The sequence below is a fragment of the Panthera leo genome, chromosome B4 (genome assembly GCF_018350215.1).
Source record: "Panthera leo isolate Ple1 chromosome B4, P.leo_Ple1_pat1.1, whole genome shotgun sequence".
Classification (NCBI taxonomy): Eukaryota; Metazoa; Chordata; class Mammalia; order Carnivora; family Felidae; genus Panthera; species Panthera leo.
In genome coordinates this window covers 54,837,652-54,855,782 of record NC_056685.1, presented here as the reverse complement: position 1 = coordinate 54,855,782, position 18,131 = coordinate 54,837,652, and the positions used below count along the sequence as shown (strand labels likewise).

Genomic DNA, 18,131 nt, shown 5'->3' with positions numbered 1-18,131 from the left:
CTCTTTAATGCCATATAAAATTTACCTAATAAACTTTAACAGATCATTGTATGTCAAAAAAAATACAACTTACAGAAAGTATTTTAATTTTTCACAAGTTTCATATTCCACATATTAAAATTATTGCACTTATGGTTGTTTTTATAAATTGTAGTTTTTCTGTAATTTCTTAAAAGCTTTCTGATTGTTGGCCTTTATCTTCCACAGAGAAGACTACAGTTTTACAGCTTACGCTACCATTTCATATTTGAAAATAGGACCTAAAGCTCATCTTCTAAATAATGAGGCGCATGTTATTACCATGCAAGTAAAGAAGCCCACACAGAGTTGTTTCAAGGTAACTGACTCTTTATATAATGAAAAAATACATTAAAGCTTATGGGATACTTTAAATGGTACTGTGCTGGGTCCAGATGAACACAGGAGACAGGCAGGAATCTAGGCATGGAAGAGAGAAAACATTACCTTTGTTTTATTGTAGAAGTATTAAGTAACAATTTAAACTACTTTACCTTTTAATATAGACTAGAATTTCCAACCTTTTAGAACATGAAAAATCCATTTTAGTGTTGTCTAGTTTGTGATCAACACTGGTTGAGAAGTCTATGTTTGTAGCAGATGTCGAAAACCAATGACTCTTATGCATGAAATACTCTCGTCTGCAAAGACATGCCATGTATCATTGTGTCTATGGATTAGGGTTTTTCTGACAGCATATCCCTTTAGGATAGGGCTCATATTTGAGTGGATATTTAAAGGTAAAAAAGAGACCACTAGACACTTAACTAAAGAGCTACTGGATATACAAGGACCAGGGGGATTGTTAATCTGAAGAAAAAATGGAACAGCTGAGTTTTGATCGGAATGTTTGCTTTGTTTTTGTTGGCAGACTGAATCATCTGAAACTTGTCATTCTGAAGGAGCTGATAAAAGGAGGGAAGAAAAAAATTCAGGTAACTTCCAGAAGTCTGCAAACATGCTTCAGCGATCTAAGAATACAGGGACTAAAAAAAGAAAAATTGATGATGCAGGAGATGAGTGTTTCTAAATTTTCCAAGAAAATAGTTATGCATGTGTACACCATTATTTTGTAGTTAAAAGTTTAAGACAGTTTTATTAATATTTTATACATATGGAACTTGCCTGAAGTATTGAAGACTTCAATATTTAAGATCATGAATTATATAAATTTACAGTATAAAACAAGAAAAGTAATTTTATTATTTTTTGAGAAAAATAATTTTAATGTAAAATATTTTTATCCCTTGATATACCTAATTGTATTCTTTTGATATTAATGTTATCATAAGGAATATTTATGTAGGCTTATTACAGAAAAGAGTGATTTCAGCTCATAACAGCTATACAATCAGAACATAAAAGGATATTAGCAAGTAAGATCTTGCTACCTCCTTAAAGTAAAATTGTAAGCTTCTTGAAACGACAATCCTCTCTGACATTTCACAATCAAAGAATGACTTTGGTATACCAGACCAAGTTGTCAGCTAAGTAGATAAAGTAGCTAAATCTGCTCCAAAGCAGTTACACAGAAATGATTAACTTAAATCCTTACATTTACATAAGTGGTCAATTTGTGTTGGAAAAAAAAAAATCTGTAAATTATTTGATCTTTACCATTTTACTTCTATTTTAATACTTTCCCACTACTCTCATTATGACTTCTGTATTCTTAACTTCATTAAATCCATGTGGTCGTTTACCTTATTGTGACTTTCTTGTGTTACTTGGAACTTTATGTAATTCTTGAAATGCCTTTTTAAATCAAAATAATGTATATCAATATTTGGATCTAGCAGACCTTCTTCATATGATGAAAGATCCATATGATTTAAAATTAAGACAGCTCCCATCATTCTCCCATTCTGCATGACGACTTTGATGTGTTCTTGTCCTTTGGTACATCTCAGCATTAATTCATGATCTGAACCTCAGCCCCATGTATGGTATTTTCCTGGTAGTACAACCTATATACAGAGATAATAAAGTTATTCTAATGAGTACCAAAAAGGAAGCATAATATGCAGTTACACTGTGTTATTTTAGGATGACTAGCACAAAAATCTATTCACAAAATTTTATAGCTAAAAGTGTCATTCATTGGAGAGGGTCCCACAGAAAACATTTGAATGACATTACATTTATTGTTCAGATGACACTACCACACAATCTATATGAAAATTAAAAATATGTAGTAAATTAAATATGTAGGATCTGGACTATATATTAGAGTCATGACTTAAATATTTAATAAGGAACTGAGTTATATCTTGCATGGGCAAATTATTTAACCTCCTTAAACCTTGTGTGTATTACTCATCATTAAATTACCAAAAAAAACAAAAAAACAAAAAAAAACAAAAAAAAACCTACCTCAGAATAATGTAAAGAGGAGTAAATAATAAGTATGGCAAAGTACCTGGTTCATTCTTAAGTACAGTAGCTATCACCCTTAAAAAGTGAGACTGAATCCCAAATAAATGTAGAAATGCACTAATGGGAAACAACTCCAGAAGAGATTTTTTTCTCCCTTAAGACTAGCATTAATACCAGGTTTGATTTGCAAGAAATGAGAAAACATGTCATTTTTCTAAAATGATTAAAACCATGTAAATTCTTATTCAATGAGAAAATCAGGTAATTAGTTACAAGACTCACAAGCAGAAAAAGGTACTAATTTGCTTATCTATTTTACCTTATAGTTGAAAAATGTTACATGAGCAAAAAGTTCAAAGCTGAAGTCCATGTCAGTAGATTGTCCTAAAGTAGCTGCAGCCATGCACTTGGCTGCGTACCACCCCATCTGTCTAGCCTGGGTCCACAGTCTCATCTGAAATGAAAAATGTTATGAGATATAATTTTCAATGTCCTTACTTAAAAAATGCTAGCACCTTAACCTGACAAAAATTCCTTAAAAGGGGTTCAATATTGACAGTCCTTGAGATTGGTTAGATCTAGCTAGCCAGATGACTAGTTAGATTATGTTTGCCATGGAAGCAATCACCAGTCCACACTAACCAAAACTGACTTGGCTATTTGAGAATTCTATCCAAATTACTGCCCTAAAATTAAAGGATAATACCAACTCTATATGTTTCAATAAATTCTCTATCAAAAATAACTAAAATATTTGAGGCTATACTAGGTAAGAATAACGCTAATAACCAGTCTCCCCTTGCAGAGTAAGTTTATCACACAAGAAATGACAAAGTATCACTGAAATATATGTCCCTTTTCCTAATCCTTAGATTTTTAATCCTTAGATTAAGGCTTCCAATGCAGTTAAACCTCAATAGTCACGCAGACCGATAATACTAGTTGGTGTCTAGTCTCAGGAAATCTTACCAGATTTCAGCAACCCATGTTGGGAATACATTTTTAATTCTTCCCTTTAAAACATCATTAATTTCTCCTCTACAGTATTTTTATTATATTTCTACCAAGTTTTGTGAATCCCTGATAGAACACTGGCCCTGAGAGTCAAGAGATTTATTTTATTTTTTTAAATGTGGGGCTTGAACTCACAACCCTGAGATCAAGGCCTGAGCAGAGATCAAGAGTCAGATGCTTAACTGACTAAGCCACGCAGGCACCCCAGGAGTTAAGAGATTTAAATGTCAACTTTTTTACATATTTAATTTTTATATTTTTATTTAATTAACTGAGCCTTGATTTCTTCACTTAAAACATAAATGTATCCCATCTATTAAATGAGAATTAAATAAGCTAAGCAATTAGTTTCTTTATAACTGTGTGTGACTAATGTTCTTTCATATGCAAAAATACCACAGTCACAGATAGGATTTTCATTTCTGGTAGAAGTGATAATTTTTTTTTTTTTAATTCAGTCTCCTGTGTAAACAAGGTAGGTGTGATGAAATCATAGCCTCCCTATGGTAAGGGAGCAGAGTAAACAGAGCACAGTACTAGAAAATGGCTAATAGAAGTGGCTTGCAGTATAACACTGCCTGGACTGTTACCAAATGTATTCTAGCCTCAAAGTCCCTTCACTTTGTGTCTTGGACTATGTAAAACAAATTATTTAGTGTACTTATTTATTGCTTCTGCAAATTAAGAGACAAGGTCTATTAGATTCACTCAAAACAGACACCTGTTTATTTTTGGATATTGCCTATAGCAGAATATGACACATTAAGGATATAATTTATTCTAGAGGGTTTAAAATGTTAAAAAAAATCCCACAACCCCCAACTCCTAATTGAGAGTTGATGACAGATATACCATAGAAGTGACACAGAATGACTCCAGAGGAAACTGAAAACAACCTAGCACTTTAGAAACAGGCTGAAAGCACTCTTATATGATTGTTAGCCCTGCTGTAGGTAAAAACACACAAAGTAATGAAGCTGCCTCTTAAAATACATCTAGTTCTTCATGACTTCATGCTCCATGGTTGATCTGAAGGAGTGATATCCCAACCTTTGGAGCTGGTCTTTTACCAACTGTTGCCTGGTTCATTTATCTGTGTCTCTACTCCCCCTGAGACAACCTCACCTATGACCACAGTTTGAGTATCTCTTCAAGGATTTCTGCTCCACCATTAGGAGGGCGGCAACACTGTGAGGGCAGGAGGAAGTCTACATCCAGTTGAATGGACGTGTTCAGCTGAGGAAGGCTGTTTACTATCGGAAATTTTTTCAATCCTAATTCCCCAGGGACAGAGTAGGGTAATCAGGGTCCCATAGGATCATCATTTATCAACTTGGTTTATACCTCAGTAATTATTTATTAATCTAAAGCTGTGCTGTCCAGTCTGGCAGACGCTAAATACATGTAGCTATTTAAACTCAAGTGCTCAATAGAGATACGTAGTTAGTGACTACCTGACTGGACACTGCAAAGGTACAGAACATTTCTGTCATCGCATAAAGTTCCATTGGACAGTGCTGGTAAGTATCTGAAAATGACAAGCAAAGTAATAGCCCATAGTTCTTAAACTACTGTTCCATCACTATATAATAACTTACCGAAAGGGAAAAATTCTTTGTCACAAAAAACGCTATGACAGTTTCTTACTTAAGGTAAAGAAGTTGGAAAACCAGATATTTAGATTTGCTGGTAGCAACTCCTTTACCGTCAGATGGAATCTCTGATATGAAGATGTGATCCTGGATGCTGGCTTACCTGCTGCCACACTGGGCTGGGCTGCCATGATGCAGTGCAGATGTCACCTGCAGCATAGATATCAGAGAGAGACGTGTGCATGTGATCATCCACTTTCAGGCCACCATCCTCGCCTACATCAAACTAAACAATGTTCATATGAGAACACATGGGAAGAAAAGTGAAAGATGGCTTTGTCATTCTAAAGTAAAAGAACAAGTCACATTTATACACCACATTTATACACCTTGGTATGCTGATCTTTAATGAGAAAGTAAAAAATAGCTGCAAGTTTAGATAACTCAGCTCAATTTCCAGGGAATCAAAATGCTACTAAGACAGACCAACTCAAAAATTCTTAGACTTTCAACATCAAGAACACTTAGTAACCATATGAGTACCCCACTCATAATTACAATATTCCTGTTTTGTGAGCTTCAAATGCTAAAAGGCAAAAAAAGACAAGATAGTTTCTCTAAAAGAAATCACTTGTGAATCCATAGGTGTCAGTCTCTTAACCTTTAGACAAATGAACTGTGCATTATGTCCCATCAACGATGACATCTATGCTGGGGTGTTAGCTGCTTAAGGACTTTAGGCAGTAAGGAATAACTGCAAATCCAAACATGAATATGACCCAAATTGTTTTCACCTTCCTTAACTTACAGTTTTACACTAAAGCAAGGAACAGTTATTTATGCTTGGGAGTTAGAAATCTTATAAATACAGTATTTTAAAAATATTCACAGCAGGACATAAAAAAACTTCACCTTACATTGTTGCCACAGAGAAAAGGTTCTATATTTGGAGTAACTTCTGTAGCACCGACCATGAAATTGCAGCTGTATATCTCTTCATTGGTCAATTATGTAGGCCATACCTCTAAAAACAAAAATACAAACCAAACTTTATTCTCAAATGTAATCACCACCAGCTATCTATAGCATTTTGTGATAATGCATAGAAGAAAGAAAGAAAAAGGCGAGAGAGGACTTTAAAACAACACCCCTTGAGGGGCACCTGGCTGGCTCAGTCAGTAAAGCATACGGCTCTTGATCTTGGGGAGATGAGTTCGAGCCCCACGTTCACTGTAGTTTAAGAAAAAAAAAAGACCTAAATAATGTCTATAAGGCACATTTGCTAAAACAATTGTAATGCAATCAATATTATCTCCTTGTTTTGGGAATAATTACAAAATAGGGCATTCTAAACATTTTTCCTTCAAATTTAAGCATAGAACTTCTAACAAAGTAAATTTAAATTGATAATTACCTTATAAATTATTTAAAAATATTAATATATTATACTCCATTATTTAGGTTGCAAATCACATATTCCCAAAGTACAGTAATGAATATGTGTATAAAGAAAGTTATAACCTTCAGCTCAGTCATTACATCTGGGATAGTGCACAATGGAAAGAACACAGAACATGAGCATGAACTAAAAAACAAAAATTATCACCCAAAACTAAAACTGAAATAGGTAGTAATAAAACACTGTAACTATTTTCTGGTTTATGGATCATAAAACAAACCTCTTCTATAATTTAGAACTTAACACTCTAAGTGGAATACTTTGATTCAAATATAGAAAAATCTAAGAAATATTCATGTTCCTTTTCCATGACCCAACCTCAGAATGTTACCTGAGCACTGTCTGTATCCTGGGTTCCTGATACAAAAGGATTTCCTTCATGTATCAATTTTGCTTTAGCTCCAGCACAAAAAGTTCTTATACACATACTGCCATCTCCTGTTACAGTGCACTGTAAAAACATAGAGCCATGAAGAAGAGAGGAGAAATATATTTATACATGGGTAGAATTTCATTTTAAATAAAAAATTCATTAAGACAAAAGCAAAAAAAAATACATTAAGGTTGCCTTTTGTGATACTCAATACTTTGTTATAGCAATTGAAAATCAAAGTAAACCTGAGAACCCATTATCCAATCCAGTGAGTCACCATCATTTTAGGTCCGTGAACCATTTTGGGAATCTGGTGAAAACTAATCTTTCTCTCTTGGAGAAAAAAGGTACACTCACACCAGATTTTGCATAAAACTTAGGTAATCTCATGATATTCAGGAAGGCATGTTGACCTCAGGTTAAAAAAAATTTAAAATTCAGCATTCTGGGGGCGCCCAGGTGGCTCAGTTGATTAAGCAGCTGACTTTGGCTTAGGTCGTGATTTCTGCGATTTTTGAGTTCATGCCCCGTGTCGGGCTCTGTGCTGACAGCTCAGGACCTGGAGCCTGCTTAGGATTCTGTGTCTCCCTTCCTCTCTGCCCGCCCCCCCCCCCCGCCCCAACTTGCACTCTCTCTCTCAAAAATAAATAAATGTTAAAATTAAAATAAAGAAATAAATAAAATTTGAGCATTCTGATATTATACCTGGGGCAGGCCTTATTGAGAATTTCTGATCTCAATGGGAGTTACTAAGATCTAGTAATTCTAATCATATCATACCTTAATGTCTGCCATGGGTACAGGGGAGTAAAGTGTGGTAGAAAAGGTTACGATATGTCTTAGTATAAAAACATTGGAAGTACTAAAACAGTATTTAGATTCTTCTTAAGTACAAATAACAATCACTTTACCAGCAAACATGCTCCTTGATATTTTCATATAAGTGTAAAGTGTGTTAACCTTAAATCCTAGCATATACTGTTTTAGGGTTATTTAATTTTTTATGTTTATTTATTTTGAGAAAGAGAGGGATAGAGGGCAAGCAGGGGAGAGGCAGAGAGAGAATCCCAAACAGGCTCACACTGTTGGTGCAGAGTCCGAGGCAGGGCTCGATCCCACGAACCGTAAGATCATAACCTGAGCCGAAACCCAAGAGTCAGATGCTTAACTGACTAACAGGCACCCTTATATTAAATTTTAATATCATTGAGGCTAAAAATACACATTCAAGATCCACTGTTTTTGTTCCTTAATATCAAATGAAAACCTACATATAAGTAGTAGCTTTTAGAAAAGCATACATGCATACACACACACACACCCACATACAACTATGAGAGATGCCAGACTGGTGGAGTGGGAGTGGTTTACAGGTTAACATTGTGCCATGTTATAAAATATGGCAAATCATAAGACAGCACTTGATACCCACTGAGCCATTCATTATCCATTTAACTCTTTAGCTGCATTGCAAATACATAAGGCCAATAATTCAATACAGTATACTGCACATAGAAATTCTATATGTCTTCCTGCAGATAATGTGTTAGAATTTTATCTGATCAACAGTAGTTACAGACACTGACCAAATTTAAAAAATAATTTACATTTGGCTACTGTAAAAACAAACATTCTTTTCATTGGTTAATGTTAAATTTTTGCAAGTAGACACGAAGATAAAAAAATCTCTAATTCATTAAAGAATATTCAGGACATTTAAATAAGAGAATACAGACATGATCTCATGTAGGACACTTCAAATGGTAATGGGTGGCACTCTGATTTATTCAAAGGTGCTAATATAACTGCCTCACAATTTATCAGCATACATTTGTGCCCACCTCAGTTTGCAAATTAAATGACATGGATGTCCTAGGCGATATGTACCACTATGAGTATTAGAAATTTATTCTGGTTTGGGATTCAGAGTTTTAATGTTTTTCTCCGAAAAGTTAGTACTTTTTATTTTTTCCTATCAAGTTATTTGTGTTTCAAATGTGTTACCTACCCGTTTTCTCGGGAGAACTCCCACATTAGAGTTGCTGTAGAGAAACAACTACAAACTCTATTACTCATCTTACCTAAGGCTCACCTGAGGATATTGTTTCTCATCTGACAACACCTTTCTTCCGACTGCCTTATTCATTCCCACATCCAATGGGTTACTGAGTCCTGCTGAGTTTATAGTAAAAATCTCATTCATATCTGGGCCATTCTTTCCAACTACACTGTCCTTGTCTTCATTCAGGTCTTCTATCATTTTGGACTATTGCAACCACCTTCTGGTTTGATTGCTGGCCACTATCACTCACTCCATCCCGCTTCATCCTCAACATTGCCATCTATCTTCCTAAAAATATATTACCATCCTTGCCTTCATGTAAATTCTCTTTATTTCTCCACTGACGGTAAAATAAATTTCTTGGCATGATGTAAACAGCTCTTCACAGTCCTATTTGTTTGCCCTAGTCTGCCAATCTCCTCTCCTTATCTCTACCACAGACAGTACCTCTGACAACGTTACTCTTCCACGTGCTGCTTTTCTTTGGGTCTTTGAACAAGCAACCTCCTTTTCCTACAATGTCCTTAATTAAGAACTCTTAATTCACCCACCTTTTAAACCCAGTTCAAATATTTTCTCCTTCTGTGAGGTCCTCCAAAATCCCTAGTATCAGAGCTTTGATAATATTTCAGTGACTGTGCTTTCACATGTACATATAATTAGTACATGTGCATGTCTATATTCCCTATGACAATGAGACCTCCCAGGCCAAGTTCACTGTAATGTTCCTGTTGTATCCCAGCACTTCTGCAGTGCCTAGAACATAGTAGACACTATATAAATGTTAATGCTAATTTGAAATGTAAAACCTAAAATGCTAAATCCAACTAATTATATAATCCCAATAAACTCTCAAAAAGTATAAATTTTTCTAATAATGAAACCAATGTTACTAAGCTTTATATACTAGGGGCCTTAGTAATGGTGGGGGTACAGATGGGGTCAAAAGAAAGCAGGCAAAAGCTCATCAAGATTGAACAATGGTGGGGGGGATGCCTAAGTGGTTCAGTCGGTTGAGCGGCCGACTTCAACTCAGGTCATGATCTCCCAGTTCATGGGTTCCAGACCTGTGTCCGGCTCTGTGCCGACAGTGTAGAGCCTGGAGCCTGCTTCGGGTTCTGTGTCTCCCTCTCTCTCTGCCCCTCCCCCGCTCACACTCTGTCTCCCTCTCTCTCTCTCAAAAATAAATAAAACATTAAAAAAATATATTAAAAAATGACCGAACAATGGGCTGTCATTAAAAATCCTTTTTTTTTTTTTTTTAAATGTTTGTTTGAGAGAGACAGAGAACAAATGTGGGAGGAGCACAGAGGCAGAGAGAATCCCAAGCAGGCTCCATAGTGTCAACGCAGAGCCAGATGCAGGGCTCAAACCCACGAACCGTAAGATCATGAGCTGAGCCAAAATCAAGAGTCCTACGTGTAACTGAGCCACCCAGGCATCCCAAGAAAAAAATCCTCTTACATGTTCCTTACTCTTCAGTTCCTTTATTTTGGATTCTATAACCTTAATGTTGGGAAAGCAATTTTCTAACATGGTTTTCTGTCGCTCTTCAACATCAAATTCCTCCAATACTTCAGAAACCCATATTAGATCAAAAAGGTAAAAAAATGTATGTTTTTAAAAAATATTTCCTTTTAAGAATTTTAATAAATATTTTTATTTGTATACACTACTTACTTCATGTTCATAAAACAAGAAGGTCAGCTAATTGCACTATATGCAGTGAAAAGTAGGCAAAGTCCACATTTTAAGACTTGAATTCAAGTCAGCCAAGTCACTCCACATTAGTTTCCTAGCCTGGAAAATGAGGGCTAACTCTACTTACTTCTGCATACTTGAACCACATAGAATAGACAAGAATAGCTTGTCTATTTCCATATCCTTACAGTTTTCTCTGTCCACTTACTAGCTAACTTTATTGTGATCTAGTCTTTGGACTCTTTCCTGCTGTCCAAAACCATGAGCATCCTCTTGGGTTCACTTTTCTTCCTATGCAGCCAAGACTCCGTTGTAGATCATTTCATGTTTTGCCCAAACTTTTACTTCCTTGCTCTCTTATCTTTAACCATTAACTACCCTAAAACTCCTAATCACAGATTGAACTACCTGCTTTCTCCAGTCCTATATTCAGTGTGTGGTGGAAGGACCACACCTTGCAGACTGGCATTTGACTTCAGCTGTCCATCAAATACTACTTGGAAGACCTACCTACTCCATGGCCCTAGCAGTTCTCAACCTTTCAGTCTCAAGACCCCTTTACACTCTTAAAATGACTGAGGACTCCAAAGAACTTTTGTCTGTGTGAGTTAAACCCAGTGATATTTGCCACATTAAAATTAAAACTAAGAAAAAATTAAAATATTTAATTCACTTAAAAGAATAATAAATCCAATACATGTTAAACAGATATAATATCCTTTTAATAAAAAATAATACTTTTTTTCCAAAACAAATTGAGAAGAATGGCACTTTTACATTTTTGCAAGTTTATTTTTTTAATTTTTTAAAAATGTTTTTATTTATTTTTGAGAGAAAGAGAGAGACAGAGCATGAACAGGGGAGGGGCAGAGGGAGAGGGAGACACGGAATCTGAAGCAGGCCCCAGGCTGAGCTGTCAGCACAGAGCCCGACATGGAGTTCAAACTCAAGAACTGTAGATCATGCAGACGTTTAACCGACTGAGCCACCCAGCCACCCCTGAAAATTTCTTTAATGTCTGGTCTTAGAACTGCTTCTGCATTCAAACTATTACAATATGTTAATCTGGCTGAAGTATCTGAAGACAGTTCACCCTCACACAGATATGCAGCCTTTTCAGAGAACTGTATATTCTACTTTGGTATTACACTAACACGTGTGGTTTCTTAAAGATTAGTTGCAATGTAGAATTTGAAACCATATCAAAGAATTTTTCATATTCTGTTCTTGTGAAAGCCATTGGTCTATCCTGAACTTTAAATGGATCTTGTAACATCACATTTGTCATCTGGACAATATTGGTTCACTAAGTTTTATAGAGATCTTCCAAATGTTAACAAATTTCAAATCACTACATTATCAAAAAAACACATTCATTATTATCACCAACAATCTCATCAGAAAATTCTTCAAGTTTCATGAGGCTCACAGTGAAGAATATGAATTTTCCAAAATTCTGATTTTGGCTTGAAAACTCTGATTTTGTCATATTGGCTCAAATACCATCAACTGTATTCCTTATTTACTTAAACTATCTTATATGCCAGTATATACTCTGGGAAAACAAAACCATTTTAGTATTAGCTTCGAAAGAATTTAGAGGCTTAACTTACCATTTTTTTCCATCATTTTCCTTCAGCTACAACCTTTTTCTTTCACTTTAAACTTCTTGAAAGAATTTTCTTAAATCATCCTCCACTTCAACTCCACCATTTTCTATTTCTTTCACTACTATACCGTTAAAACTGAGCATGTTCAACCAAAAAACTATTAGAATGAATAAATTAATTCAGTAAGTTCCAGAGAACAAAATGACATACAGAAATTGGTCTAGTTTCTATACGTTAATAACAAGCTATCAGAAAGAGAAATTAAGAAAACAATCCCATTTACAACTGCATCATACAGAATAAAATACCTAGGAATATATTTAACCAAAGAGACAAAGAGACCTGTACACTGAAAACTATAAGCCACTGATGAAAAAACTTAAGAAGATATACATAAATGGAAAGATCTATCATGCTCATGGTTTGGAAAAATTAATATGTTAACATGTCCATACTTCTCAAAGCTATCTACAGATTCAATACAATCCCCACCAAAATACCAACAGCATTTTTCAAAGAACTGGAACAAAGAATCCTAAAATTTGTATGAAGCCACAAAAAGACCCTGAATAGTCAAAGCAATCTTGAGAAAGAACAGAGTGGGAGGTATTATGCTCCCTGATTTCAAACCATACTACCAAGCTATAGTAATCAAAACGGTATGGTCCTGGCATAAAAAAATGGACACACAGATTAATGAAATGAAACAGAGAGCCCACATATAAGCCCACACATAGATGGCCAACTAGTCTATGACAAAGGAGGTAAGAATATACAATGGAAAATTGTCTTGGGAAAACTGGACAGCTTACATGCCGAAGAATGAAACTAGACCACTATCTTATACCATATACAAAAATAAATTCAAAATGGATTAAAGACTTGAATATAAGATGTGAAACCATAACATTCCTAGAAGAAAACATAGGCAGTAAGCTCTCTGACACCAGTCTTAGCAATATTTTTTGAACCATTTTCCTCAGGCAAAGTAAAATGAAATGACATAAAACTAAAAGGCTTTTGTGGAGAGAAGGAAACCATCAACAAAACGAAAAGGTAACCTGAATGGGAGAGAATATTTGCAAATCACACATGCAATAATGGGTTAATATCCAAAATATATTTAAAAAACTTATACAACTGAATAAAAAAAACTCAATTAAAAAAATGGGTAGATTGAACATTTTTTCCAAAAACATACACATGGCCAACACACGTCGACACATGAAAACATACTCAACATCACTAATCATCAGGGAAATGCAAATCAAAACCACAATGAGATACCACCTCACACCTGTCAGATTGGCTGTAATTAGAAAGATAAGAAGTCACAAGTGTTGGTGAGGATGCGGAGAAAAGGGAACCACTGTACAGTCATGGTGGGAATATAAACTGGTGTAGCCACTAAGGAAAACACTATGGAGTTTCCTCAGAAAATTAAAAATAGAACTACCATATGATCCAGGAATTCCACTTCTGGGTATTTATCCAAAGAGAACAAAAACACCAACTGAAAGAGATATACGCACTGCTATGTTCACTGCAGCAGTATTTACAATAGCCAAGGTAGGTGAGAAACCTAAGTGTTCACTGATAGACGAATGGATAAAGAAGATGTGGCATATGTATATAAATATTCAATGAAATACTATTCAGTCATAAGATAAATGAAATCTTTACATTTGTGACAATATGAATGGACCCAGAGGGTATTATGTCAAGAGAAATAAGTCAGAGAAAGACAAATACCATATGATTTCAATATCTGTGGAATCTAAAAACAAACAACAGACTCAAAGATACAGGAAACAAACAAACTCTGGTTACCAGAGTGGGAAGGGGTTGGGGGGTAGGGGGTGGGAGTGGCCAAAACAAAAATTAAGAAGAACTAACTTCCAGTTATAAAATAAATAAGTCATAAGGATGCAATACACAGCACAGGGAATATAGTCAATAATAGTATAATAACTTTGTATAGTGATAGAGGGTAACTATGCCTATTGAGGTGATCACTTCATAATGCATAAAAATATCCAATCACTACAATGTACACCTCAGTAAGAGAATATTGTATGTCAATATTCAATAAAGAAAAAAACCCTGAGGGGGTGCCTGGGTGGCTCAGCTGGTTAAGCATCTGACTTCAGCGCAGGTTATGATCTCATGGTTTGTGAGTTAGAGCCCCGTGTCAGGCTCTGTGCTGACAGCTCAGAGCTTGGAGCCTGCTTCAGATTCTGTGTGTCCCCCTCTCTCCGCTCCTCCTCTGTTTGTACTCTGTCTCTCTCTCTCTCAAAAATAAATAAATATTAAAAAAGAAAAAAAAAAACCAAAACCCTGAGCATCTTCCATTCACCTATACATCCTTAAAACCCACCAGATTCTTTTTTAATATCATCTTATTTGAACTTTCTATAATACTTGATAATATTACCACTCTCTCCATCTTTCTTTTCTGTATATATTCTGCAATTTATTTACCTACTTTCTCTTTTCATTGCTACATCTAGCTCTCAAACCTTTTTTTTAAAGTAATCCTGCCACTCAACATGGTGCTCAACCTCAGGACCTTGAGATCAAGAGTCGCATACGCTACAGAATGAGCCAGCCAGACACCCCTCAAACTTCTTTGTACTACTAAAATCACCTTTCAACTGGCCTTCCAGTCTCATTTTAACCCCTCCCCCAAGTGCATTGTAACTAATGATCTTTCAAAATGTATTTGATCACATTAGGCCACTGCTCAAAATCATCTCATTACTAGTAAGTTCTTGTTACATTTTCATCAAGGCTTATAAGACCCTTCATGTTCTGGTCTCTGCCAACCTTCCCAGCTTCATCTCTGATCACCTCCCAAGCACCATGTTCTTTAAGCTTTGCTGCTCTCAGTACTGCCATGCTTTCCACCTAAGATTATATCCTCGCCTCCCTTTGAACCATCTAATTCTTCTTGTCCACCTGGTGAACTTTTACTCATTTTCTACACTGAGACAAAAGGATACCTCTCCCCTAATTCATGCCCTACCAACTCCACTGATATCCTTAAGCTGGCAAACACATTGATGAAATGATTTATTTACATGTCTCTTCCACTAGCCTGTGAATCCCTAAAAAGGAAATACAAGGCTCTGTTTATAATTGACTAACCAGCCCTTAGTACAGTACCTGGATAACAGGTGTTTACTTTGTGAAAAAACGGAAAATAGACACCTAGGATTGAAAGTGTGAAAACAACTCTCGAATTTCCTGCACTACTTCTGTGACTTCAGTGATTGCTTATGTTTACTTTATATCCACAAAATAGTCCTTTTTGGAATGTATATATGTATATATTTGGTCTGATTATTCACTATAATCAGAAAACTATTCCCCAGCTGCATCTATTCCCTTGTTGGTTGTTTTATAAAACATTACTGGAGATGAAATCTCTTCTATCTTGGAAATTCAAAGTATAGGAAACAACATGAGTTTATCAATTATTTACGATAAACTAAGGCTCTGGCATCTACCTGGAAGCTGAACTCAATCAGCTAATTAAGAAAGGAGGCTGAATGTTCTGACCAAGTACTTAATCAGTTTTAAACCCTCTTGTCTGCTCAGGTTAACTATCACCACAGTCTGGTTCACTCAGCTTTGGGGTCCCCCCAACAACTTGTCCCCACTTCTCCCTGAGCCTAAGGCGAACCTTGCGAGGTACTAAGAATTTCGCTCAAGGGCCACTACGCAGTCTCTAATAACTGAGAAGAAGAAGGAGTGCAGGGGGCGGGAGAAAAGGCAGCGGCTATAGAGGAATCTGGAACGAGGACTTGGGGAGAGGCGGGAGGATGCCTTGATCGCCACCACCTGAGCCGGGGAAGAGGCGGAACTGTCTGCGGGTCAGCTTACCTGCTTAGCACCGGTGACACCCGCGATGCCACCTCCAACCACCACAAATTTCCCCGCCTCGAGAGAGGGTGTCCTGCCTCCATGAGGTCAGACTCCTAGTGGTTTACTGACCGCGGGTTGCCCAGGCCGGATAGTTTGTACTCACAGGGGTGGAGCAAAGCTGGGCGGCTACTTCCGGTGCCTGTGCCTTAACGTGAAACTCTGAGCTACGGGTACCCAGTAGCTCACACTTAATTCCTTGCGTATCCGCTTCCGGCTGCGATTCGGAAGTGCAGAGACATCTCTGATTCCGGGGTTTCATTTTACTGTTACTACCCCTGACTGTGGTTTCTCCACGTTGATTTGATAAAGAGAAGAAGAAGGGGAAGGGGAAAAAGAACTTAAAACAAAGCAAAGAAGACGGGTCGCCAAGAGAAGCTTGGCAAATTGTCTAAACACAAACCAGAGTTCTCACAGGACAGAGCACTCTCAGAATTAATGAACTGCCCTGAAGTTTTCACTATTCATTCCTGCGAGAAATTTGGCATAGGGGCAGCTCTTAAACTCTTAATGACGTAGGCAGTATCATCCTTCCCTACATTTCGCCTAGCAATCCAAGGTTGTGTATTTTGGAAGCATATTATTCATGACATATTAAAGCAAAGCAATACTAGTGAATTGCTCTCAGAAGTTATTCCGTTTACAGTTTTGACCTTGGCTAAAATTTCCAGTACTATAGTGAGTTGCTCGCCATTTTGTCAAAATAAATTAACGTTCCTCCCAATTTTCCAGTAAATAGCATGTGTGAAGTCTGAATTAAATATTCCCAATCTTAATTTTACTGCTAGCACCTTTCCGTGGTATTCATTTGTTTTGAGAAGTGTCTAATTTTTTTAAAAAAATATTTTTTTACCATATGCACATTATTAGAGTATTCACTATTTTCATTATTTACTCTTGCGTTTGCTATCTCATATAATATTTTCCCTTGGGTTGTATTATAATATTAAGAGGGTACAATTTCTCTAGCTCACTCTAAAACTGGTAATTAGAACCCCCGTTTGATTCTTTGAACTCTGGAAATAACCATTCTATATAAACAGGAAAACCTACCATGTAATTACTGATATTTACTGATAACCTAACAATTACTGTGCTTTGATTTAATAAACTTAATAGTAGGCAGTTCAATAATGATTTTAATTCCCACTACTAGCTTAGACAACCAAACAAAATATTTATAGGAGGAACTAGTTATTTTAAGCCATTGCAATCCAGTCTTGTTTACTTCTGTAGCTTCTTATTTTCACATAATCTCACTCACACTGTGCTCTAACTAGATTGAACTATGCTGGCAGCACCCAGGATATGGTATGTTCTTTCGGTTGTTTTTTTTTTAATTTTCAAACGTTCGCTTGCTTGCTTATTTATTTATTTATTTATTTATTTATTTATTTATTTAATTTTTGAGAGAGACAGAAAGAATCTTAAGCAGGCTTCACACTGAGCATGGGCTTGTAGGGCTCACTCCCAAGACCATGGGATTGTGACACCAGCAGAAATCAAGAGATGGACGCTCAGCTGACTGGGCCACCCAGGTGCCCCTGGTTTGTTCTTTCTTATCTGAGCATTTGCACATAACATTTTCTGTGATGCTCTTCCTCCAACTAATTTTCCCTAGCTAAATCCTCACTGACCTTTGGTTTCAAGAAGCCATCACCTTCCCTAAGAATCTTTATTGAATATCCTTAAGACTGAGCTAGGTGTCCTCTCTATATTTTCCAATAGCACCTTGTCATTCGCTGAATTTAGATTCATATCACCTTATTTTAAAACTACCTACTACCTCTCCTGACTCCCATGTGCCACCCACATAAACTCCTTAATCTCAGGGATTATTAGTCTCCCTTTGTATCCTCAATTTTTAATTAGTAATGAGTGCTTAATATAAATGTCCTGAATGAACATGTAATTAGGTGGAGCATGGGACTGCCTGGAAGTTCCCTCAAGACCTTTCATTCATTTTCCAAGGTTAAGGTCTTCCTGTATATTATGAAAGCTA

At 36.2% G+C, this 18,131-nt stretch overlaps 2 protein-coding genes across 5 annotated transcripts in view; one reads left to right on the top strand and one right to left on the bottom strand.

Annotated features, from left to right (window-relative positions):
• Nucleotides 1-1,720, top strand: part of RECQL (RecQ like helicase) — a 57,909-nt gene extending 56,189 nt beyond the window's left edge. For both annotated transcript variants that reach the window (XM_042945949.1, XM_042945950.1), the window contains exons 14-15: nt 208-337; nt 890-1,720. In XM_042945949.1, coding sequence (XP_042801883.1) covers nt 208-337; nt 890-1,048 — 289 coding nt within the window. In that variant the 3' untranslated portion in view covers nt 1,049-1,720. The remainder of the gene's footprint in view (nt 1-207; nt 338-889) is intronic.
• Nucleotides 330-16,343, bottom strand: PYROXD1 (pyridine nucleotide-disulphide oxidoreductase domain 1). 3 transcript variants are annotated; one of them, XR_006204719.1, is made up of 7 exons: nt 16,091-16,343; nt 6,791-6,910; nt 5,913-6,024; nt 5,164-5,286; nt 2,714-2,848; nt 1,722-1,985; nt 330-438 (listed from the first exon to the last, which is right to left on the bottom strand). XR_006204719.1 is itself a non-coding variant. In XM_042946001.1 (6 exons), exons 3-6 carry the CDS (start codon nt 5,972-5,974, stop codon nt 1,950-1,952), a joined length of 351 nt encoding a protein of 116 aa, XP_042801935.1. In that variant the 5' UTR covers nt 5,975-6,024; nt 6,791-6,910; nt 16,091-16,285; the 3' UTR covers nt 1,808-1,949. The 3 variants fall into 3 exon arrangements, 1 of the variants encoding a protein (XP_042801935.1); XR_006204720.1 differs by having other exon boundaries at nt 331-438; nt 1,820-1,985; nt 5,918-6,024; nt 16,091-16,335; XM_042946001.1 differs by lacking the exon at nt 330-438 and having other exon boundaries at nt 1,808-1,985; nt 5,918-6,024; nt 16,091-16,285.
• Nucleotides 16,344-18,131: the final 1,788 nt, after the last annotated feature.